Source organism: Anopheles merus, unplaced genomic scaffold (assembly GCF_017562075.2).
Source record: "Anopheles merus strain MAF unplaced genomic scaffold, AmerM5.1 LNR4000008, whole genome shotgun sequence".
Lineage (NCBI taxonomy): Eukaryota > Metazoa > Arthropoda > Insecta > Diptera > Culicidae > Anopheles > Anopheles merus.
Window position 1 is genome coordinate 548765 of NW_024427588.1, and position 26016 is coordinate 574780.

The 26016-nt window shown below is 43.3% G+C and overlaps 1 protein-coding gene and 3 long non-coding RNA genes across 4 annotated transcripts in view; 3 read left to right on the plus strand and 1 right to left on the minus strand.

Moving 5' to 3' along the window:
* LOC121600860 (GPN-loop GTPase 1) overlaps positions 1-26016 on the minus strand; it is a 37045-nt gene that overhangs the window by 1755 nt on the left and 9274 nt on the right. The window contains exons 2-3 of the mRNA XM_041929652.1: positions 15495-16089; positions 15206-15429 (exon numbers count right to left, since the gene is read on the minus strand). Of these exons, the coding sequence (XP_041785586.1) occupies positions 15206-15429; positions 15495-16089 (819 nt within the window). The remainder of the gene's footprint in view (positions 1-15205; positions 15430-15494; positions 16090-26016) is intronic.
* Positions 2745-3131, plus strand: LOC121600862. The gene is made up of 2 exons (XR_006005886.1): positions 2745-2788; positions 2868-3131. It is a non-coding gene; the product is annotated as an uncharacterized LOC121600862 (long non-coding RNA).
* LOC121600863 lies at positions 6667-7053 on the plus strand. The gene is made up of 2 exons (XR_006005887.1): positions 6667-6710; positions 6790-7053. It is a non-coding gene; the product is annotated as an uncharacterized LOC121600863 (long non-coding RNA).
* On the plus strand, positions 10010-10975 carry LOC121600861. The gene is made up of 2 exons (XR_006005885.1): positions 10010-10632; positions 10712-10975. It is a non-coding gene; the product is annotated as an uncharacterized LOC121600861 (long non-coding RNA).

Here is a 26016-nt window from a genome sequence, read left to right on the forward strand (position 1 = left end):
AATGAGCTCATAGCGTCATACAGTTTTACCCTGGCTATGCTATCATATGCGGCTTTGAAGTCAATGAAGAGATGGTATGTGTCGTGTCTGTATTCAGCCATCTTCTCCAAGATCTGCCGCATGGTGAAGATCTGATCAGTGGTTGATTTTCCGTTTCGGAATCCTCTTTGATAGTTTCCGACTATCTCTTCGACGTGCGGGACAAGGCGATCCTGAAGGATCAGGGAGAATATTTTATAGGCGGTATTCAACACCGTGATACCCCTGTAGTTGTTGCAGTCCAACCTGTCTCCCTTCTTGTATATGGGGTATATGATGCCGAGATTCCAATCACAAGGCATCGATTCGCTATCCCACACCTCAGTAACAATTTGATGAATCTCGTTTTCTAGTCGTGCACCTCCATTCTTGACCAGTTCGGCTGTAATTCCGTCGGTTCCGGGTGCCTTGTTATTTTTCAGCCGACGGATAGCCTTTCGTGTTTCTTCTATGCTAGGTGGCAGTAGCATGTCACCATCAGCTAGTGGCGCTTCTAGCTGTTCGCTAAACTGGTCATTGAGTAGTTCATCAAAGACTGAGCCCACCGCGAGAGGACCTCTGGCTGGTTACTGACCAGATCTCCATCCTTGTTGCGACAGCAGGTTACCTTAGGTACAACGTTGTTTCGGTGACCTGCTATCGCTTGGTAAAACTTTCGTGTCGGTCCGTACGCCTCTCTGGTTTGCTCGAGTTCCCGCATGTTTTGCTCTTCCAAAGCATGCTTCTTGGAGCGGTGAACTCGTTTCTCTTCGCGTCTGAGCCGTGAATATTCCTCTGCGCATGCCCGCGTTCTATGCCGTTGCTGCATTGCTCGGTATGCAGTATTCTTACGTTCAGTCACTTGTCTGCATTCTTCGTCGAACCAGCCAGATTTGGTGTTGCCACAGCTCCGTGTTGAGCCGAGGCTGCGTGTTTTCTCCGCCCCCATTGTCGCGGGGGCGGGCGATTCTACAACGTATCACTAGGCCAACCAAGTAGTGATCGGAACCGATATTGGCTCCTCGATAAGTTCTGACGTTTAACAGGCTCGACTGTCGTCGGCGGCTTATTAACACGTGGTCGATCTGGTTGAAGGATTCGCCATCCGGGTGCGCCCACGTCATTTTGTGGATGTCCCTCCGCGCAAACTTGGTACTTCCTACAACCAGATTGTTCGCTGCGGCGAACTGGACCAATCTACTACCATTATCGTTACTGTGCTCATGCAGACTGTGACAGCCAGTGTATTGGCGGTACATTGGCTCCCTACCGACTTTTGCGTTGAAGTCCTCCAGGATGATTTTGAGGTCATGCCTGGGGCACGCATCTACGATTCTAGCGAGGCGGCCGTAAAAAAGGTCCTTCTCCTCTTCCTCTTTATCTTCGGTAGGGGCGTGAACGTTTATGAGGCTTATATTGAAGAATTTGCCTCGCATGCGCAGGGTGCATAGCCTATGGTTTATAGATTGAAATCCATGATTACGGGTTTCAACCGGGGACCTACGGCGAAACCCGTTCCGAGCACGCGGTGGCGGTCGTGGCAGCTGTAGTAAATGTCGTAGCAATGCTTACCACGCCTGTTCTGCACACCGTTCTCTAGCCACCGAATCTCTTGTAGAGCTACGAGGTCCATGCTCAGTGTTGCTAAGGCGTCATCAAGTTGTTTCAAGGCTCCGACTTTGCTAAGAGTGCGTATGTTCCATGAGCCCATTTAGATCGTTCTCTGGGGGCATTGCGTAGGGTCGGTATCGTTAGGTCCGTTTAGAAAATTGCTTTGGCTTTCTGTAGTCGATTTAAATCATGGGTAAGCCGGTCTCATGGTACAGTCGTCAACTTGTACGACTTAACAACATGCCCGTCATGGGTTCAAGCCCCAACTATACCGTGCCGCCATACGCAGGACTGACTGTCCTGCTATGGGGGTAATCCAAAAAGTCATTGAAAGCCAACCCCTTACAAGTGGTACAGGCAGGCCTTGACCGACAACGGTTGTTGAGCCAAAAAAAAAAAGTCGATTTAAATCATGGGACTGGGTGACTGGCCCCGCGCCCACGTGACCGTTTTGTTTAGCGTCGGGTTGCCCCTCCCCAATGTTCAGGTACCCTGTTTTCCTGGATGCCCACCCCCTCCTGGTGGGTTTTCAAGCTTGGATAAGTGATGGCATCCCAAGTAGCAACCGAAGCTTTTTTCTCCCAGTTTCAACCCCCTCATGTCCACAAACTGCCTTCGCTTACTATTCCTATCCCGTTTCTACATTCCACAACGTTTGTTGCGTTCTCACTCATCAGGGTGTTAGTCAATTCTCTCTTGCCACACGAAGAGAATTCTCCTGCACACTTCGTGTGTTTGATTCTACCCATCCCTGTTGAACACACGTCATTTTCTTCCATCGCACTCATCAGGGTGTTTGCTCTTTTCCATCCAAGCCAAAGAGCGACTTCAGTGTGCTCTGAACCGTGGACGTGAGAGTGTGTGTTTGTGTGCTGCGTGAACTATTTTTCCTGCGTGAAACACTTTCCATACTGCGCCATCCGCGGTGTTCTTTCTGCTTTATCGGAGAACAAATTGTTATCATCCAATTGTTTCGGTAAGTGTCCTTTTCTAAGTGTCTTCTAAGTTTCTAGTGTTATGTGACATTTATTCTAATTAAAACATTGCACTTTACATGTTTCAGATGTGTGCTGCTACCGCTAGCTGTTCTCCAAACCTCTTCAAATTGCGACACTGTGTGCACAGGCGTTCAAGGTTCAATTGATCCTCGAGCACAAAGGTAAGTTTGTCACATCTTTAAATCAAGTGTAATTTTTTTTAACAAAGTGTGTCTATTAATTGTGTACTTTCATCAACAGCCTTCATACAACACCGCGGTTGAGGCGCGTCAAATCTGATGACATCTTTCCTGAACCAAGCAGGCTGAACACGCGAACCACCACGGGCTCCAGCGCGGTGTGAAGCGGAAAGAAGAAAAGACAAAATTGAAAACAGCCGCGCCAGGCTTCCAACCACCGTGTGTGTGTATGTAAGTATGTGAGAACACATGTGTGAATCCTCTTGTGGGAACTGCAAAAAGAAGATAATAAAGAGTGTGAAGCAGCTAGACTGCCGCAACCAAATCAAGAGAGTAAATTCTCATTTCAATCCGAAAAACTGGGAGAGAGTGATGACATGCGAGAGAGAATAAAACTAGAAACACGAGAGAGGGCCACACGAAGCGCTTTCGGGTTTTTTCGCCTTCGCGCACATTTTGCTTTATGCGCGCGACTAAGTGAGCCTTGATGAGCGCGATGGCTCCCATACAAAGGCCTTCGGCTTTGCTAGCTGGGATATGTTACCACTCTGCACGACGAGGACGTGTCGGAATAGAAGTTGGATTTCAGTTCATTTATTGATTTATTTACTGGGATTTATTGATTTGAGACTTATTGATTCACCCATAGCAGGATAGTCATTCTTACGTATGGGAGGACGGTTAATTCGGGGCTTGAACCTATGACGAGAATATTGTTAAGTCGTTCTGATTATTTGTTGGCGGGCCCGCTGATGATGCCACCATCAGTTTGGTCTTTGCCTCGTTTATCTGCAATCCGAGGTTCTCTGCCGCCTGCTCGATCCCTTGGTAGGCTTCTGCTACATAGGAGAGCCGCAGACCAATGATGTCTATATCATTAGCGTATGCCAGGATCTGGGTTGACTTGTAGAAGATGGTTCCCGTAGTCTCCACCCTCGAGTCACGGATGGCTCTCTCTAGTGCCAGGTTGAATAGGAGACAAGCAAGCCCGTCCCCCTGGCGCAGACCTTTGGTGGTAGCAAAAGGTCCTGAGAGTTTTCCATCCACCCTCACCTGGCATGTGACGTTGGTCATAGTCATTCTAACTAGCCTTATCAGTTTGGCCGAGATTCCTAATGAGCTCATAGCGTCATACAGTTTTACCCTGGCTATGCTATCATATGCGGCTTTGAAGTCAATGAAGAGATGGTATGTGTCGTGTCTGTATTCAGCCATCTTCTCCAAGATCTGCCGCATGGTGAAGATCTGATCAGTGGTTGATTTTCCGTTTCGGAATCCTCTTTGATAGTTTCCGACTATCTCTTCGACGTGCGGGACAAGGCGATCCTGAAGGATCAGGGAGAATATTTTATAGGCGGTATTCAACACCGTGATACCCCTGTAGTTGTTGCAGTCCAACCTGTCTCCCTTCTTGTATATGGGGTATATGATGCCGAGATTCCAATCACAAGGCATCGATTCGCTATCCCACACCTCAGTAACAATTTGATGAATCTCGTTTTCTAGTCGTGCACCTCCATTCTTGACCAGTTCGGCTGTAATTCCGTCGGTTCCGGGTGCCTTGTTATTTTTCAGCCGACGGATAGCCTTTCGTGTTTCTTCTATGCTAGGTGGCAGTAGCATGTCACCATCAGCTAGTGGCGCTTCTAGCTGTTCGCTAAACTGGTCATTGAGTAGTTCATCAAAGACTGAGCCCACCGCGAGAGGACCTCTGGCTGGTTACTGACCAGATCTCCATCCTTGTTGCGACAGCAGGTTACCTTAGGTACAACGTTGTTTCGGTGACCTGCTATCGCTTGGTAAAACTTTCGTGTCGGTCCGTACGCCTCTCTGGTTTGCTCGAGTTCCCGCATGTTTTGCTCTTCCAAAGCATGCTTCTTGGAGCGGTGAACTCGTTTCTCTTCGCGTCTGAGCCGTGAATATTCCTCTGCGCATGCCCGCGTTCTATGCCGTTGCTGCATTGCTCGGTATGCAGTATTCTTACGTTCAGTCACTTGTCTGCATTCTTCGTCGAACCAGCCAGATTTGGTGTTGCCACAGCTCCGTGTTGAGCCGAGGCTGCGTGTTTTCTCCGCCCCCATTGTCGCGGGGGCGGGCGATTCTACAACGTATCACTAGGCCAACCAAGTAGTGATCGGAACCGATATTGGCTCCTCGATAAGTTCTGACGTTTAACAGGCTCGACTGTCGTCGGCGGCTTATTAACACGTGGTCGATCTGGTTGAAGGATTCGCCATCCGGGTGCGCCCACGTCATTTTGTGGATGTCCCTCCGCGCAAACTTGGTACTTCCTACAACCAGATTGTTCGCTGCGGCGAACTGGACCAATCTACTACCATTATCGTTACTGTGCTCATGCAGACTGTGACAGCCAGTGTATTGGCGGTACATTGGCTCCCTACCGACTTTTGCGTTGAAGTCCTCCAGGATGATTTTGAGGTCATGCCTGGGGCACGCATCTACGATTCTAGCGAGGCGGCCGTAAAAAAGGTCCTTCTCCTCTTCCTCTTTATCTTCGGTAGGGGCGTGAACGTTTATGAGGCTTATATTGAAGAATTTGCCTCGCATGCGCAGGGTGCATAGCCTATGGTTTATAGATTGAAATCCATGATTACGGGTTTCAACCGGGGACCTACGGCGAAACCCGTTCCGAGCACGCGGTGGCGGTCGTGGCAGCTGTAGTAAATGTCGTAGCAATGCTTACCACGCCTGTTCTGCACACCGTTCTCTAGCCACCGAATCTCTTGTAGAGCTACGAGGTCCATGCTCAGTGTTGCTAAGGCGTCATCAAGTTGTTTCAAGGCTCCGACTTTGCTAAGAGTGCGTATGTTCCATGAGCCCATTTAGATCGTTCTCTGGGGGCATTGCGTAGGGTCGGTATCGTTAGGTCCGTTTAGAAAATTGCTTTGGCTTTCTGTAGTCGATTTAAATCATGGGTAAGCCGGTCTCATGGTACAGTCGTCAACTTGTACGACTTAACAACATGCCCGTCATGGGTTCAAGCCCCAACTATACCGTGCCGCCATACGCAGGACTGACTGTCCTGCTATGGGGGGTAATCCAAAAAGTCATTGAAAGCCAACCCCTTACAAGTGGTACAGGCAGGCCTTGACCGACAACGGTTGTTGAGCCAAAAAAAAAAAAGTCGATTTAAATCATGGGACTGGGTGACTGGCCCCGCGCCCACGTGACCGTTTTGTTTAGCGTCGGGTTGCCCCTCCCCAATGTTCAGGTACCCTGTTTTCCTGGATGCCCACCCCCTCCTGGTGGGTTTTCAAGCTTGGATAAGTGATGGCATCCCAAGTAGCAACCGAAGCTTTTTTCTCCCAGTTTCAACCCCCTCATGTCCACAAACTGCCTTCGCTTACTATTCCTATCCCGTTTCTACATTCCACAACGTTTGTTGCGTTCTCACTCATCAGGGTGTTAGTCAATTCTCTCTTGCCACACGAAGAGAATTCTCCTGCACACTTCGTGTGTTTGATTCTACCCATCCCTGTTGAACACACGTCATTTTCTTCCATCGCACTCATCAGGGTGTTTGCTCTTTTCCATCCAAGCCAAAGAGCGACTTCAGTGTGCTCTGAACCGTGGACGTGAGAGTGTGTGTTTGTGTGCTGCGTGAACTATTTTTCCTGCGTGAAACACTTTCCATACTGCGCCATCCGCGGTGTTCTTTCTGCTTTATCGGAGAACAAATTGTTATCATCCAATTGTTTCGGTAAGTGTCCTTTTCTAAGTGTCTTCTAAGTTTCTAGTGTTATGTGACATTTATTCTAATTAAAACATTGCACTTTACATGTTTCAGATGTGTGCTGCTACCGCTAGCTGTTCTCCAAACCTCTTCAAATTGCGACACTGTGTGCACAGGCGTTCAAGGTTCAATTGATCCTCGAGCACAAAGGTAAGTTTGTCACATCTTTAAATCAAGTGTAATTTTTTTTAACAAAGTGTGTCTATTAATTGTGTACTTTCATCAACAGCCTTCATACAACACCGCGGTTGAGGCGCGTCAAATCTGATGACATCTTTCCTGAACCAAGCAGGCTGAACACGCGAACCACCACGGGCTCCAGCGCGGTGTGAAGCGGAAAGAAGAAAAGACAAAATTGAAAACAGCCGCGCCAGGCTTCCAACCACCGTGTGTGTGTATGTAAGTATGTGAGAACACATGTGTGAATCCTCTTGTGGGAACTGCAAAAAGAAGATAATAAAGAGTGTGAAGCAGCTAGACTGCCGCAACCAAATCAAGAGAGTAAATTCTCATTTCAATCCGAAAAACTGGGAGAGAGTGATGACATGCGAGAGAGAATAAAACTAGAAACACGAGAGAGGGCCACACGAAGCGCTTTCGGGTTTTTTCGCCTTCGCGCACATTTTGCTTTATGCGCGCGACTAAGTGAGCCTTGATGAGCGCGATGGCTCCCATACAAAGGCCTTCGGCTTTGCTAGCTGGGATATGTTACCACTCTGCACGACGAGGACGTGTCGGAATAGAAGTTGGATTTCAGTTCATTTATTGATTTATTTACTGGGATTTATTGATTTGAGACTTATTGATTCACCCATAGCAGGATAGTCATTCTTACGTATGGGAGGACGGTTAATTCGGGGCTTGAACCTATGACGAGAATATTGTTAAGTCGTTCTGATTATTTGTTGGCGGGCCCGCTGATGATGCCACCATCAGTTTGGTCTTTGCCTCGTTTATCTGCAATCCGAGGTTCTCTGCCGCCTGCTCGATCCCTTGGTAGGCTTCTGCTACATAGGAGAGCCGCAGACCAATGATGTCTATATCATTAGCGTATGCCAGGATCTGGGTTGACTTGTAGAAGATGGTTCCCGTAGTCTCCACCCTCGAGTCACGGATGGCTCTCTCTAGTGCCAGGTTGAATAGGAGACAAGCAAGCCCGTCCCCCTGGCGCAGACCTTTGGTGGTAGCAAAAGGTCCTGAGAGTTTTCCATCCACCCTCACCTGGCATGTGACGTTGGTCATAGTCATTCTAACTAGCCTTATCAGTTTGGCCGAGATTCCTAATGAGCTCATAGCGTCATACAGTTTTACCCTGGCTATGCTATCATATGCGGCTTTGAAGTCAATGAAGAGATGGTATGTGTCGTGTCTGTATTCAGCCATCTTCTCCAAGATCTGCCGCATGGTGAAGATCTGATCAGTGGTTGATTTTCCGTTTCGGAATCCTCTTTGATAGTTTCCGACTATCTCTTCGACGTGCGGGACAAGGCGATCCTGAAGGATCAGGGAGAATATTTTATAGGCGGTATTCAACACCGTGATACCCCTGTAGTTGTTGCAGTCCAACCTGTCTCCCTTCTTGTATATGGGGTATATGATGCCGAGATTCCAATCACAAGGCATCGATTCGCTATCCCACACCTCAGTAACAATTTGATGAATCTCGTTTTCTAGTCGTGCACCTCCATTCTTGACCAGTTCGGCTGTAATTCCGTCGGTTCCGGGTGCCTTGTTATTTTTCAGCCGACGGATAGCCTTTCGTGTTTCTTCTATGCTAGGTGGCAGTAGCATGTCACCATCAGCTAGTGGCGCTTCTAGCTGTTCGCTAAACTGGTCATTGAGTAGTTCATCAAAGACTGAGCCCACCGCGAGAGGACCTCTGGCTGGTTACTGACCAGATCTCCATCCTTGTTGCGACAGCAGGTTACCTTAGGTACAACGTTGTTTCGGTGACCTGCTATCGCTTGGTAAAACTTTCGTGTCGGTCCGTACGCCTCTCTGGTTTGCTCGAGTTCCCGCATGTTTTGCTCTTCCAAAGCATGCTTCTTGGAGCGGTGAACTCGTTTCTCTTCGCGTCTGAGCCGTGAATATTCCTCTGCGCATGCCCGCGTTCTATGCCGTTGCTGCATTGCTCGGTATGCAGTATTCTTACGTTCAGTCACTTGTCTGCATTCTTCGTCGAACCAGCCAGATTTGGTGTTGCCACAGCTCCGTGTTGAGCCGAGGCTGCGTGTTTTCTCCGCCCCCATTGTCGCGGGGGCGGGCGATTCTACAACGTATCACTAGGCCAACCAAGTAGTGATCGGAACCGATATTGGCTCCTCGATAAGTTCTGACGTTTAACAGGCTCGACTGTCGTCGGCGGCTTATTAACACGTGGTCGATCTGGTTGAAGGATTCGCCATCCGGGTGCGCCCACGTCATTTTGTGGATGTCCCTCCGCGCAATCTTGGTACTTCCTACAACCAGATTGTTCGCTGCGGCGAACTGGACCAATCTACTACCATTATCGTTACTGTGCTCATGCAGACTGTGACAGCCAGTGTATTGGCGGTACATTGGCTCCCTACCGACTTTTGCGTTGAAGTCCTCCAGGATGATTTTGAGGTCATGCCTGGGGCACGCATCTACGATTCTAGCGAGGCGGCCGTAAAAAAGGTCCTTCTCCTCTTCCTCTTTATCTTCGGTAGGGGCGTGAACGTTTATGAGGCTTATATTGAAGAATTTGCCTCGCATGCGCAGGGTGCATAGCCTATGGTTTATAGATTGAAATCCATGATTACGGGTTTCAACCGGGGACCTACGGCGAAACCCGTTCCGAGCACGCGGTGGCGGTCGTGGCAGCTGTAGTAAATGTCGTAGCAATGCTTACCACGCCTGTTCTGCACACCGTTCTCTAGCCACCGAATCTCTTGTAGAGCTACGAGGTCCATGCTCAGTGTTGCTAAGGCGTCATCAAGTTGTTTCAAGGCTCCGACTTTGCTAAGAGTGCGTATGTTCCATGAGCCCATTTAGATCGTTCTCTGGGGGCATTGCGTAGGGTCGGTATCGTTAGGTCCGTTTAGAAAATTGCTTTGGCTTTCTGTAGTCGATTTAAATCATGGGTAAGCCGGTCTCATGGTACAGTCGTCAACTTGTACGACTTAACAACATGCCCGTCATGGGTTCAAGCCCCAACTATACCGTGCCGCCATACGCAGGACTGACTGTCCTGCTATGGGGGGTAATCCAAAAAGTCATTGAAAGCCAACCCCTTACAAGTGGTACAAGCAGGCCTTGACCGACAACGGTTGTTGAGCCAAAAAAAAAAAAGTCGATTTAAATCATGGGACTGGGTGACTGGCCCCGCGCCCACGTGACCGTTTTGTTTAGCGTCGGGTTGCCCCTCCCCAATGTTCAGGTACCCTGTTTTCCTGGATGCCCACCCCCTCCTGGTGCGTTTTCAAGCTTGGATAAGTGATGGCATCCCAAGTAGCAACCGAAGCTTTTTTCTCCCAGTTTCAACCCCCTCATGTCCACAAACTGCCTTCGCTTACTATTCCTATCCCGTTTCTACATTCCACAACGTTTGTTGCGTTCTCACTCATCAGGGTGTTAGTCAATTCTCTCTTGCCACACGAAGAGATTTCTCCTGCACACTTCGTGTGTTTGATTCTACCCATCCCTGTTGAACACACGTCATTTTCTTCCATCGCACTCATCAGGGTGTTTGCTCTTTTCCATCCAAGCCAAAGAGCGACTTCAGTGTGCTCTGAACCGTGGACGTGAGAGTGTGTGTTTGTGTGCTGCGTGAACTATTTTTCCTGCGTGAAACACTTTCCATACTGCGCCATCCGCGGTGTTCTTTCTGCTTTATCGGAGAACAAATTGTTATCTTCCAATTGTTTCGGTAAGTGTCCTTTTCTAAGTGTCTTCTAAGTTTCTAGTGTTATGTGACATTTATTCTAATTAAAACATTGCACTTTACATGTTTCAGATGTGTGCTGCTACCGCTAGCTGTTCTCCAAACCTCTTCAAATTGCGACACTGTGTGCACAGGCGTTCAAGGTTCAATTGATCCTCGAGCACAAAGGTAAGTTTGTCACATCTTCAAATCAAGTGTAATTTTTTTTAACAAAGTGTGTCTATTAATTGTGTACTTTCATCAACAGCCTTCATACAACACCGCGGTTGAGGCGCGTCAAATCTGATGACATCTTTCCTGAACCAAGCAGGCTGAACACGCGAACCACCACGGGCTCCAGCGCGGTGTGAAGCGGAAAGAAGAAAAGACAAAATTGAAAACAGCCGCGCCAGGCTTCCAACCACCGTGTGTGTGTATGTAAGTATGTGAGAACACATGTGTGAATCCTCTTGTGGGAACTGCAAAAAGAAGATAATAAAGAGTGTGAAGCAGCTAGACTGCCGCAACCAAATCAAGAGAGTAAATTCTCATTTCAATCCGAAAAACTGGGAGAGAGTGATGACATGCGAGAGAGAATAAAACTAGAAACACGAGAGAGGGCCACACGAAGCGCTTTCGGGTTTTTTCGCCTTCGCGCACATTTTGCTTTATGCGCGCGACTAAGTGAGCCTTGATGAGCGCGATGGCTCCCATACAAAGGCCTTCGGCTTTGCTAGCTGGGATATGTTACCACTCTGCACGACGAGGACGTGTCGGAATAGAAGTTGGATTTCAGTTCATTTATTGATTTATTTACTGGGATTTATTGATTTGAGACTTATTGATTCACCCATAGCAGGATAGTCATTCTTACGTATGGGAGGACGGTTAATTCGGGGCTTGAACCTATGACGAGAATATTGTTAAGTCGTTCGAGTTGATCTCCTAGTCCCACTGGCATGTATTGGCAAATAGCGCTGTGAAAATAAAACTGCACATATGAAGTGCTATTACACTTTGTAGATGGAATCGGAATTGGTTAAGTCAAAGCGCGTTTGACAGAAGCTAAAATTTTATTCGTTCAATCAGAAATGAAACATTCCATTTATGATTTCCTGCACGTTATTACACTAGAGAGAATAAATAAGTCACAAAGCTCACTATAATCGATTAGGACAGCCGAATGCCAATTCCATCTACCAAATGCAATACTAATAATGGTGCTGTCAAAATCGATTTCAGCGAGTTTTATGACATTAGTAATATTGTCTCTAGTGTGATAACGCGCTCGGAATCTGAAAGGATTTTTTTTTCTTATTTCTGTTTCAACGACGCTTGTTAACACGTTGAAAGCATGTCAGTTTTTGTTCATGCATACTACATTGAAAATTGACTTTTATTTACTTTTTTTTTAGCTCTCTGAATTTGTTGAGCCATGTTAACTTCTATCAAACCCATTTTGATACACCGATTCCATGTACCAAATCCAATAGCACTATAAATAGGATACAGGTTGATGTTTAGATCTTTGTGCGCAAATACAAAGATCTTGGATTTGACAGTTGCCTCTATCATTTTTACACGTACGCACACATGCTCTAACTGAACAAGGGGATGATTTGGCGACTATTCTTACTTTTTTCTAGCGCTCTTTTATTTTTTATCAATTCACTAGTTCAATTTGACCGATTATAGGACTTTACGACAGATCTTAGGGAACTTACGCAATGTCAAGGATATACAGCTATGACATATTATGCTACGTTAGAGGCTCAAGAAAATAATTTTAATACACAACCCGAGCTTATAAACACTTTTAGATAGATTGATTAGTTTAAGAAGATCCCATGTTTACAAATTTCCCAAATACATAGGGCGGTCCCGCGGTACACTCGTTAACTCGTACAACTTACAAAAATGCTCATCATAAGTGTCGATTATTCCCTCGCCGCAGTTTGACCACCAATTTGGTGGAGTTTGTATCTCACTACCATGCTGCATTCGCTTCGGGAGCCCAGATGGATGTCATCTATACCGACCTTAAAGCTGCCTTTGATCGGGTGAATCATCGCTTGCTCGTCTTGGATTCTCTACCCCTTTAGTGGAGTGGTTCGAATCTTACCTCACCAATCGTCGATATCGCGTCAAAGTTGATTGTATGACATCTAGGGAATTCGCGAGTTGTTCAGGCGTGCCGCAGGGTAGTAACCTTGGACCCTTGCTGTTTTCTCTATTTTTCAATGACGTTACTACTGTAGTAAGGGAATCTGAATGTTTATTGTATGCGGACGATCTTAGACTTTTTTTTCTGTGAGGTGTTTTGGTGATTGTCTTGTCCTGCAAGCATCGATCGACTCTTTTTCCGACTGGTGTCTGAACAACGACCTACAAATTTCTGTTGATAAATGTTTGTCCATGTCGTTTCACCGTTCTAATTGTCCAATAGTGTTTAACTACTGCATCCCGGTACACAATTACAACGACACAGTGCAGTAAAAGACTTGGGAGTTACTCTTGACCGTAAACTTGACTTTCATGTGCACCATAACGAATTTATTGATAGAGCGAACAGAATGCTAGGATTTATACGCAGGCAGTCGAGATAATTCTCTGACCCACATTGTATTGTCGCACTCTACAAATCACTAGTCAGATCCATCTTAGAATACTCCTCATTAGTTTGGTGCCCATCGTCGTCGTTATGGTCGAACAAGATTGAGACAGTGCAGAAAAAATTCACCCGTTTGGTCTTACGGTTCACACCCTGGCGTAACGTAGCAGCGAGACCTAGTTATCATGCCCGGTGTTTAATTTTTGGACTCGAGTCTCTCGCTACTCGCCGCGAAACGGCGCAAATCTTGTTCATGAAAAAAATCATCCTAGGAGAGATAGATTCACCGGACCTTTTAGCTAGAGTTAATTTCCACGCACCAGCTCGTATTTTAAGAAACTTTAGGCTACTAAGAGTTGACCAAACTAGACGTGCATATAGCGATAATGAACCTTTGACTGCGATGACTATCCGATTTAATGCGCACTATGACTCTTTCGACTGGAATTCCCTAAGTTAACCTGTTTTTCTTGTTGTGATACTCTTTGTTATTTATTTTGTGCTGATGTTACATTGTACCGTGATGCTTTATGTTATTATAAGTTTAGTTTATAAGATCAGTGATAAGGCCAATTATGGCCAATCACTGAACATTTACAAATAAACAAATAAACAAATATGTGTCGATTATCTGATTCAAACGGAAATGTGTCAAACAAAACCGCGCTACACGAACTGACACGAAATCGGTACTATACAAGCTTGTTAGAGACTTCTTTCGTTTACTTGAGACATTTACCAAATTGATCTGAAATGGATTTGTTTGTCAAAACAAATTGCAACGCGTAACGCAGGAAGTATCGTACCAATTTATAATTATTTCAACGTGCGGCATATTATTGTTCTTTAAATGTGTTTGGCAATGCCATGAAAAGTAGCGCTTGTGGTATGATTTTCAAATATCTGTGTATTTTTTTATTCCCATTCTTTTTAAGTAAATAATTACAAATAAAAACCCTTCTGAATGTAATTAAATGCAATACGTGTGGTTTAAAAACATGTATTTAGATGTTAAACCGTAAAACAAAACGATTTCTGTAGCTTTTACCTAACGGGAAGCTGTTGGAAAAAACGGTCTCCGTTTGAGTCAGATAATGCAAATGACCTTCGTTCAGTTAGATATATTAAACCAGAGACAAAACGAGTTCTCTAACACGGATCATAATAGAAAATGAGCATTTTTGATACTTTTTCTCAAGCAGTTGAGTCAAATAATCGGCACAATAGGTTCAAGCCTCGAATAAACCGTTACCCCGTAGTAACGACTGAGTATTAATGGTACTTTTCAAGTATCGAAAGCCTGTATATAGGCTGATATGACTACGTAGGTCGTTACGCCAAATAGAAGAAGAAGAATCCATGGCGCCTTGCCATCATTCGGATTGTTCCGCAGTATCAAGATTCAAATTATGTCTCATTTTTTCCATTTTGAAAATCTCATACTCTGTTTTAGCCTCTGTTTTTAGCGTAACTTTTGGGTCAATTTGGTAATATTGACAGTTTTTCTTGTCTTCCTTATTCAATAGGCTTATACATTCGTTACATATTAGTCTTTGCTTCTTCAAGGTATTCCGGATAGTAACCAATTGCATCTGATTTTAAGGGAGCCCGCAAGTCTGCTTATCCTTCAAATTTCCGCCATAGCATGTTCATAATATCTTCCATTTTAAAGAGACCCGTTCAAATTTCCTGGAAGTTGATCATATCTTGATTTTGGCACCAATAAAGAGATCAGCTTTTGGTCCATGTTTAAATATAGTAATATTTGGGATCTAGGATTCTGGCTGAATATATAGCCCTTTTCTTATCCATCCTCATCATACGTTCAGTTAATGGCCAATTATGACCGAAATTTATCTTCTTCTAATTAGCATCACCAACATTGTTGGCTTAGGCCTGCCTTAGCCTTGACTATCTGGTGTTAAATTGGTGTGCCCATAGAAGTATGATTAGTCCTACGTTTGAGAGGCCCAATCCATTCGGGGATTGAACCCAGACCCGTTACTCAAACCCACAGACCAACCAAAATTTACATCTTACATTGACTGCTAAATTTCATAGCCAAAAGTGAAAATATATAATTCCTCCCACCAAAACGTCAAGAAATTAAGAGAAAATCAGAATGCCGTTGCTATACATATTTGTACTTACCCGTAGTTATTATTGAACCTTCGCATTCTTGTCCATCTTCATCATCGGAACTTTCATTTGCTGGATGTTTTAAGTAAACCGGTTCATTACATAGATTTGTCTCATTGCTATAGCTTCGAAAAGACACTTCTTCACCCATGTCGCCGTTTTGTGGTTGCGTAAAATGCTCTGCTGAATTGTTTATCCGCTCTGCCCGTAATTTATTATACTCTTGTTTATAATCACTGGAAATAAAAAATATATTTATAAATACGTAGTTTGATTGCAATTTGTAACAAAATTGACGAACCTTTCATATTCATCGACAGCTTCGTTTAGTAGCATGAACAAATGTTCAAATCCTATGCCCGTCTTTGACGAAACTCCACACGATTTTAAGTTTTTGTAAAACTCGTCGAGTGTCAAAGACATCGTACGTGTAAGATTACTTATATAAGCAGTCTCGTTTTCCAACGATTCTTGAAACGCTTCAAAATCTTGCATCCACTGCATCGCGAAATTATGTTCCTGTATGTCGATTTTGTTCATTGCAATAACGAAAGGTAAACGTGCTTTGTACAAGATAGAACACGCATATAACATGTTAGACATAAAGGTAGTTGGACTAGTTGAACGGACGATATCCATTACGTATACAATAACAGTAGGAAATGCAGTAGCTAACGCCTCAGTAATTATTGTGCCCGATGCCGACCATGTAAATACTTCTATTTGTCCTGGGGTGTCTATTATACAATATTCATGCGTTTCCTGTGCATTTTGAATCAGATCAATCACTTTTCCAAATTTAGTGGAAAACAAGTTTAAAGCTGTAACTATTCCTCCATTTGGACCTAGATTGTAGCGTTTCATAACTTCCTTATATTTGATCGTATCACGGATATCTGAAAACAGTTTAACCATCAACATCAATATAATCATGCATATACCTCATAGTTTAACCCCTTCACAGTCCTGAGATTTTGAAAACAGGGTTGCAAAATTGTCAGCAAACTTTTTTCTTAAGTTTCCAATTAACACCAACAGTTAATTAAAATAATCATTTTCAACAATGGACGAAATGCGACCAGATAAGCTTTTGATTCTGACTCTGTTCAAATATTTTACCATATCATCCTGCGTGTCATGGCTGCCAAATATGATAGCCAATTGTGTTTCCTGGTGGGCCACTGCTATCAGATATGACAACAAGATAAAACTGATTTTAAACCTGATAAACTGATATAATTGATTTTTTTAAGAAGAAATTCTTACAAAAGATAAGGCGTATTATCATGCAAATTTGCAACAAGATAAATAAAGCTAGTAAATAGCAAACATTGTTTCAAATATACACTAAAGCGGTTATCACACACGGCTAAAAACTGCCTTTGTCGAGTGAATTTTATCTGTACGATGGCGTTTGACAAATAAACGCCGTTCTGAAAATCGGAATCGGTCGCGGGCGATTCGGTTTGCTCTAAGTTGGTTTTTATTTCTGACCAGGCTATCTGTACGCCGTTTTCAGCGCTGGGTCGAAAAAGCGCTGGGCCGAGAGGTATCCGAAAATGCTGCAAAAAATATACATGAAAAAATCGATTTGTTTCTCTTGCTAAATTTCCAAAGACCTAGGACTAATTCGAAATTCCAGTCTAGTGTTGAGCGTTTCGGAGCGTACCAACGGCTCTAGAACCGGCTCCGGACTAACGCCACCGAAAGCGGCTAAGACTATTGTACAGAGCTGGCTCCGACCCAACGGCTCCAGACCACCAGCTCCGGACTAACGGTTCAATGGAGACGGCATTGTACGGCGACGGCGTACACATTGTTGAGACGGCGTACACATTGTTGAGACGGCGTGAAAAACGAATCTACCTTCTCGCTAGTGTGGATTCTTAATTTTATTCAATACCACGCAGCCGAATAATCAATCCTTAAAACGGGGCTGGCTTGAACCCACGACGGGCATGTTGTTAAGACGTACCAGATGGTGAATGTAGCACGGGAAATCCCCGTAGCTCAAGTACTTTGAAAACGAATCGTTTTGGTACTCTGTGTTACAACCAACTCCATAGCCGTGGGGGCCTGGAGCTGGGCGGAGCTTGCTCCAGCTTACCCAATGAGACATTTTGTACCTACCTTAAACAAAAACTCGGCTGTCTTGCTTTATCTTTTATACCGCATCTGCTTGCACTCATTCGCGAGCGTTGAAATACACTCTCCCGATTTCATGTTCCCGCGAATTGCCTGCTGATGTAATAATTTATGTGTGAATTTGGAATGTTTTTATCAGCGCTTCCTCTTGTCCCTCTTGTTTGTACTCCCTTTTCCATCGATTCGATGCGCGATTCCTGGTTCGTCTTCACAGTAACAATGAGATACTGTGCGAAAATATAAACGAAAATATAACACCCGTTATTAACACGGAACGCCGATAACCCAAACACTACCATTCCAATATGAAATTCTCGATAATGGCGTGACGGTGCCCCCTCCTCAGTTAAAATTATATTCTAAACCACTTGCAACATTTCCTCCACTACCCCCTCTTCTGGAACTCTTGCCATGAGATCCGTGAGAGAAGGGGGAGAGGAGAAGGAGCGTCAGCTTTTTGCTCTCTCTAAAAATATATGTCCAAAATTGTCAGCTCTTGGGTATTTGTTTGTTTGTTTGTGTCACAAGTATGTCGTTTCGGATCGATTTGTTTGTAGTTTTTTTTTGTGTTTTGAGTTAGATTTTTGTTGTAATAATTACAATTAGCAGGACCACCGCCCTCGCGAGCAGTGATCCCGTTTCAAAAATACAATAAGCTCAGTTCTTGATCTTATTGCCGTCGGCCACGATGACATTGATCATGCGTTGACGCATCGACATCACCAGATTCTGGATCGTTTTCGGTGGAATTTTACTCCACACCTCTTGCATATGGTCGAAGAGTTGATCCAGATCTTCTGGTAATTTTTAACCCAGCCTCTTGAAAATTACCCAGAGGTTCTCAATGGGATTGAGATCCGGGCTAAGGGCAGGCCACTTCATTGTTTTGACATTGTTGTCAGCAAGCCAAGCTTGGACAGTCCCGAAAGTATGCTTCGAATCATTGCCCTGCATAAATATCCAAGACGGAGGAAGATTTTGCCTAGCGTGTGATAATAAATGTGTATCAAGAATGTCTCGATACCCAAACCGATTTAAATTACCGTGGATTCGAACCAACGGACCCATCCCATAGTAGGAGAAGCATCCCCACACTATGAGACTACCACCGCCATGCTTAAGAGTTTTGAAGCAGTATTTTGGATCAAGAGCATAACTAACAGGGCGCCGAACCAACCTGCGTCCGTCCGACCCCTGTCGATTGAATTTCGACTCGTCTGACCACAAAACACTGCGCCAATCCTTTTCATCGAAGAACATATGCTCAATTGCGAATAACACCCGTGCGTTTTTATGCGCAGGTGTTAAATTGGGCACTTTGCGTGGCACTCGCGCGAGTAGCCGGGCACTGACCAATCTTCGCTGAACTGTTCTCGGCGTCGCTGCCAATTTCAGTCTGCCTCGGATCTCTGGTGCCGAGTCAACGTTTCTTCGATATGTTAACAATCTTACGGTCTTCCTCCGTCGTGGTCTTCCGAGAACGTCCGGGTGACTTGCGCGTTTCGGTTATCCGAAGCGCGTTTGCCACAAAAGTGCGCGATCGTTCCATCACGAACTCGATCGTTCTGCGCTTAATGCCAGCAGCCGCTATTCGCTTAATGATATGGCGCTGGTAATCGGTATAATGTTTACCTCGACCCATTGTAATAAAAATTGCTTGTTTAGACCGTCAAGAACGCGCTGGTTAAAAAGTTGGACACGGCTGATCCCGTGCTCAGCCTGCGTTCTGCTTCTACACGTGATGAATTACATCGTTGTAGAGCAGCGAAAAAAGTGTATGGATAAAAACTATCTATGAGTAAGCGAGTGAGCGTTTACCCATTTAAATCGAGAACAGAATACTGCCGCGCTCATGAAACAAAACGCCCATTGAAAAGAACAACTGCGCGCTAGCTCAATGCACGCACAAAGTTTCCTATGCACACACGAGCTTCAACGCAGAGATGCACGCAGGCCTTTCAATGGCGTGCACTGGAGAAACACCTGTGAGGGAATGCAGAGTTCTTTGCTATTGTTCGCGTGTCCATTTGCATCGCTGTCGCATGCACATTCATCAATCAGCACACCTGCGTTTTCGTCCAAGGAACAAGCGCTGCTGTCGATGCAAACTTTAGCTTTTATCCAAGTGTGTACGCACGCTGTTTCACATGATAACACACATTGGGGCCCTTTCCGTTTGAAGTACGTAGGCTGAAATTTCAGCCTGTCAGCTGTTTGCATTATATAGCAGTTTTCGAGCAGCTATCTAAGTGTGTATAATAGACAGGTGGGCTTATCCCAAGGTGTATGAATTTAGAAGGCTGATTCTTATCGCTTCTGCTTATGAATAAAGATTTTAAGAGTGTTTTGAGTATTCGTCAAGTCTCAAGAAAGCTTGTTTGAACAAAAGATTTCACCCATTCTGCTAAAAAGTGATATTCAAATTTGGTTTTAAAAAACATGCTATGAGACCACCTGGACTACATACACTTTGATTCTAGATTCCACCACGTCATCTCTTTGATGCACCTTGGGATAAATGTAAACAACACTGTGTTTCCGAGCAGGTACTCGAATCTAATTCTAGCTTTGAGGCTAGAATAATCTAGACTGAAAATTGCAGACTAGTTTTTTGTGTGGTTTTGTATGGAGTGTTAATATGATTTCAGCCTCCAACTGTCAAACTCCATACAAAAAACTGACTAGAATCGTGAAGAGCCCCAATATTAGCAATTGATTTTGTTTACATTTCCTAAAATATGTATCAAATATTATTGCTTAAATTATGGCCGCAAAAGAAAAAACGCTATAGAAATAATATTATGCGCCAATCAGCCTTGCATCAAGAACCATCGCAATTATTGTTTAATAATTTTTTTTTATGTTCTTCAAGAGGAAATTTTGAGCATGTTGTATATTGCACAAAAACAGCATACTCAAAGCAAAACCCACACACCTTTGTGGTCCAAACACACAATAAGAATAGTTTTTCTTAACGCTTCAATCCCATTTTGCGAAATGTCCAACGTGGACATGCCGACCTATACAAGTTTTAGAGACTTATTCAGTACCAACCAGTCGGATAGTCGGTTTTGCGAGTTGACCACTATTCCACAGGACGAGTTAGAAAAGTACATTAGAAATTCAAAATCTCCATTTAAATGTTCAAAGTCTACAGGGAAAAATGCACAGTAATGTTTTAAATAGGGAATATGTCATGGAACTTCACATGTTAAGAAAGCCTACATAGATAGTCAGCTCCACTCAGCTCCAGGCATCCACGGCTCTTACTTGGTTACTGAAGTTATAGGGCGGTCCAATGGTGCAGTTGTCAACTCGTACGACTTAACAACATGCCCGTCCTGAGTTTAAGCCTAGAATGGACCGATTCCCCGTAGTAACGACTGTGTTGAAAGTCTGTATAGGCCGGCATGTCCACGTATGACGTTTACGCCAAATATAAAAAAAGAAGACAGAAGTTTTAGTGAAATACTTAAAGAAGTGAAATTCGATTGAATAACTGGGCCTTTAGTGTTCGGAATCATAACGTTCGATAATTCTAAAATATTTTGTCGACAACCGCACATCAATTATTTTGGAGAGTCGAACGTCTAAATAGCCCTTTGAATTAACTCTAAAGGATGCAAGTCATGCACGTCAATAAGAACAATCACACCGAGTTTTAGCTTCCGCACTCGCGAGAAGATAGATTTGTTTTTTTTTTTAGGTTATCGTAATACCGTCTTCATTGAACCGTTAGTCCGGAGCCATTGGTACGCTCCAAAACGCCCACTAAACTGGAATTTCTAATTAGGCAAAGGTTATGGAGGTCTAAATCGTCTAACTCAAGTTGCTGAAACATTTTTGTAGCAACAGAAACAAATAAATTTGTTTCTCGTTTATTTATTGCAGGAACATTCTCGACCAAAAATATTAACAAATGTGACCATCGAATAAATGTTGCCGTTACCAAGGGTTCAAATTAAATTAAGATACATTTTATCCAATTTACGTTATTGCATGGAGCCTAAGGTATTGGAAAGGATCGAACTATTGATGGGAATAGCTCCGAAAATTAGGTCTAGAGAAACTCTACGGCTCGCTCAACCCCGTTCCAGTGCTGGTCGGTCTGACCCTATGTTCCGCATGTCGGCGGTCTTCAACACTGTCTCGGATTGCTTCGACTTCGACATCTCAACTCCGTGCTTCAAGGAACGTCTCCGGCTTTTGCCGTGGCCGCAGTGAATTGCGATGTAAATCTAATTTTTGCTATGTATTTTTTTTTCTCAATTGAACTGTTACATCTTAATAAGGCCATACGGCCCGTTGAAGATTAAATAAATAATAATAATAATAATAATAAAAAAAAATGTAGAACGTAACGAACCTGCCAATCTAGAGAAAAATAATGGAACGCGGAATGCAGGTTCTAGTTAACCTGCCATGGTTACGCTTTTTTCAATTGCTCACTTTGTATATGAATATCTTGAAAGTATCCACTCAATATAGTGTAATATCTTTTAAGAGCAATAATCACTCCGTTTCATTTCAAACAAAGCTAAGTAATATTTTATTGAATGAGTAAAACTATTCTACTCCTGAAAAATGTAATACACAATACATTTCAAATAAAAGGTCCAGGACATTAAAAAGTTAAGGACATCAAAGATATTAAAATTGGTTACCCGGCACTACAACTACTTTGCGGTCTTGGCCTGAAAGATATTTGGCCGTATCGGGGAACTCGTTCGTTCCCGGGAACATTCGTCGCGACGCTCATTTTCACTCATTTCATAGCCCTCTATGATCACATTAAAATTGGTATCGACTTTTCAACTTCGGTAATAAAATTTATATTCACAGATATACGACATACGACCATTTCGATCTACTTTTAACATTTTTACGATCCCAAATACAGTCGTATCTCGGGGGTCACCTGTAATAAAATTATTACTTTATTTAATTCTTCTTCTTTGTCTTTTATTTGGCGTAACATCCTATGCGGCATGTCTGCATACATAGGCTTTCGAGGCTTATTCAGTACCACGCAGTCGGATAGCAAACCAATTACCACAAATCCACTAAACGACAACTAAAGTAATTCTAAGCGACTTAAGCTCTCAACCGTAAACAGAGTATAAAAATACTTCGTTAAGCAGGCGACAAACGACTCATGCATTCTAAAAATAGCAAAAAGCTGATGGCGCCTTCTATTAGTGGAATAGCGAAATAGTGAAATACTAAACTCCAATGTAATGGTCATTGGGGTTGATACCCACGTATCTGACCACACGACCACGACCATTCATATATATTTTTGCTCGGAAAGTTATAAGGCTATATACGTCATTAGTAGATGAAACTTGTCGAAGCACATTTAAGAAAAGGGCTGCAATACAATGATGAGTTATAATACGCCATCTATTGAACAACCCAGTGAAGCTATGGAGCTTTAATTTTTTTCCTATGGATATTCTATTTTCCAGTCGTTTAACACTAGAACCGCCGGGCTTTCCAACCTAATTAGAACCGCCAGATGGGAGAATTTTGTCCCATTAGTTATGTGTAAATATTTAGACATGTTTATTATTACCTAAGGGTTTCTTGTGGATAGATAATTAATAAACATTGTAATTAGGTATAATGAAGCTTTATGAACGAAAATGAAAAATCGAATTGTGATCATATGAACCGCATACCAAAGATATCAAAGCCTGTTAGGATAGCTCGAACGAACTCGGCTTGCGATTGTAAACGCGTGAAGTAGCAGGTCGTTAGCTGAAGGGAGGAACAGGAAGCACGATTATCCGGGCGAATTTGATCGCTCTCTTGATCGGTGAACGCCATACCAGTCGGACGTGTTTTTAAACCTAGCGCTATAAAATAAAGTTAAAAGTTCTAAAAATTCCGTAAGTCGTTTACCGGGAGCCGCAACAGCCAGTTTTCTGTAGAATAATATAACATTACAGAGCTTCTAGTGATAAACTCCTAATGATAATTATGTTACAGATAACTATTGCTTACAGCATCGGTCGGCAAACTTTTGAGGCAAAGGGCCAACTTTAGTAGATGATCAAGTACCGCGGGCCAGGTGAACGCGGTTTTTTTGCGCTTAAATTATTATATTTTAATCTTTTAGAACCATTTTAGGTACAATTGTTGTTTTTCTGTAATTATATCATCCAAGTATGCTACAAAATTAATGATCTTCTTCTTGTTTGGCTCAACAACCGATGCCGGTCAAGGCCTGCCAACCCACTTGTGGGGTTGGCTTTCAGTGACTTATTGATTTCCCCCCATAGCAGGATAGTCAGTCCTACGTATGGCGGCACGGTCTATTTAGGGCTTCAACCCATGACGGGCATGTTGTTAAGTCGTACAAGTTGACGACTGTACCATGAGACCGGCAAAATTAATGATACCTACTTTAAAAACTAATTCTAATCTTTGAACATTTGAGAATCGACAATAGATGACTAAAAATGTGATCAGTCAAAAACTAACAAAATGGGATCAATAACGCTTCTTGAAGACCCTATCCTCCCACACCTCAAAAAATATTGTATATATTCCGGGGATAATACAAACGTCTGAAAGGCTGATAAATTATCGAAGCAAACATAGATTCAGTAATTATAAAAATGCTTTATGGACAAGTCAGATGTCATGCCACGTCAGATCAATTAACTTATCAATAGCCCATGAGACAACAGAAAACCTCATCAGTCACCTTACCTTGACACCTCTGTCAGTCGAACTCTAAACATGATGACCAAAAAAGTGAACCAACCAACTTATAAGCGTGCGCGATCAACGAATGACACCCCGTAGCGTCTTAAATGGACTGCGTACAGAAGTCTGACGTCGCATAAGAACATTTCTGCGTATTGATCACCAACATCTTGGCACTATTAGTCAACAATCAAAGCATCGCAGGAGAGCCCAGGTTTATTTTTGAGGCTCCAAAAAAGCTAAAAATGAAGACAAAGGCAGTGGCTACATTACTGCGTTAGCAGAGGAGGGAGATCGATGCTACAGTGAAATAATATGGGAAAATTAACACACATATCAGGAAGCAGAAAATACGTCCACTGACTTCGCAATGGCAAACAATGACGCCAAAAGTCAATGCGTTCATATTATGTGAATTTCGGTAGAATTTCGACATGACACCCTAGTCCACAAACTGGTACAACATCCGTCACATGTGTTCCATCGAATTTTTCTGGACCAACATGATGCAAAAGCTCTACTCTAACAAAACTTTGTCGCGAAAACTTAGGATGCCTACAGACATGTCTTCGTCCATAATGGCGAAAATTCCGGATAACTGATGAAAGGCAACTCCCAAAGTCTTAGATTTATTTGTCCAAGGATGCTTAAAAAATTACCTTTCAAATTTTTTACGTATTAAGAAATTATCTCTTCTATTTTTTTTCACAGCCAGCCAAAAAAAGGCATTTTTTCTTCGAGTTAGAACATACCGATCGATCCGTCATTCCATAGTATTTAAATTAAAGTTGAAAGAGTACGATGGTATAAAATGATATTCTAAAAGATATTCAGTATTTTTTATAGGAATAGTTTCTTCACATCTTTCAAAATCAGTCAAAACCTTTCGCGGGCCGGATTGAATGTTGCGGCGGGCCGCATTTGGCCCGCGGGCCGGACTTTGCCGACCGCTGGCTTACAGGGTTGAACAACAGTAAATCTAGGTTTATAGCTCAAACAATCAACTGATAAGTAGGGTTTTTATGATAATGAAACAAGTCTAATGTTCAAAGTTGTTTGGGTATAGGCAAACGTCTATGACTCGCTTTAGAAACATTACAAAAATTCGATGTCAACACAGCTCTAAATGGTCAAAAGAAGAGGCTGTTTTTGAAAACAAAAGGTATACCTAGATTAATTATTTCAAGCATCTAAAACACATCTTTGTTTCATCATAACCTGGCTCACATGAAACATGAAAGTTCTTTGCCTAGCTGGAAAAGAAAATCGCGTCTAGATATCTTTTCTGTTGTAAGTTCTTTGCACAAACCCCAATCATTGGCGCCTATTGCCAACCAGCCGATAAAAATTAACTACCGGTTTGGCTATATCGACCAATAAATTTATCGTCATGTTTGTTATTATATTGGTCGATATATTTTTCGACTGGTGGTTAACGTCGTTGGCGATAGGTCCCAATGATTCCCGCCAAATCCAGAATATTAAAAAATGAATGAACAGGCTATCTTCTACTACCACTTTTCACGGAGTACTGTCTACGCATACTTTTTACCCAGTGCTGCCAAACTTGCAGAAGCACATTCGTCACTCGTTGACAGCAGATATACCAGCCACTACTGTTGAAAGTATGAAATTTGCTACCCCTCAAATATAACGCATATGCGAATTGTCACTTGGGCAGGGAAACATTTCACCAACACTGTATATACATGTAAGCGATTCATTCCGCCAATGTGTCTCATACAATAAACACACACTTAAATACGACTGCGCAAGTGTCCTGCTATTTCTCCCTTCCAACAACTACTACCTAACAGGTTGGCTGATAAGTCCCCGGTCTAACAAAGAAAAACACATTTTTTGTCAAAATTCGTTTTTATTATTCAACATAGTTCCCTTCAAGAGCGATAGAACGATTATAACGACCTTCCAATTTTTTTATACCATGTTGGTAGTATTCCTTC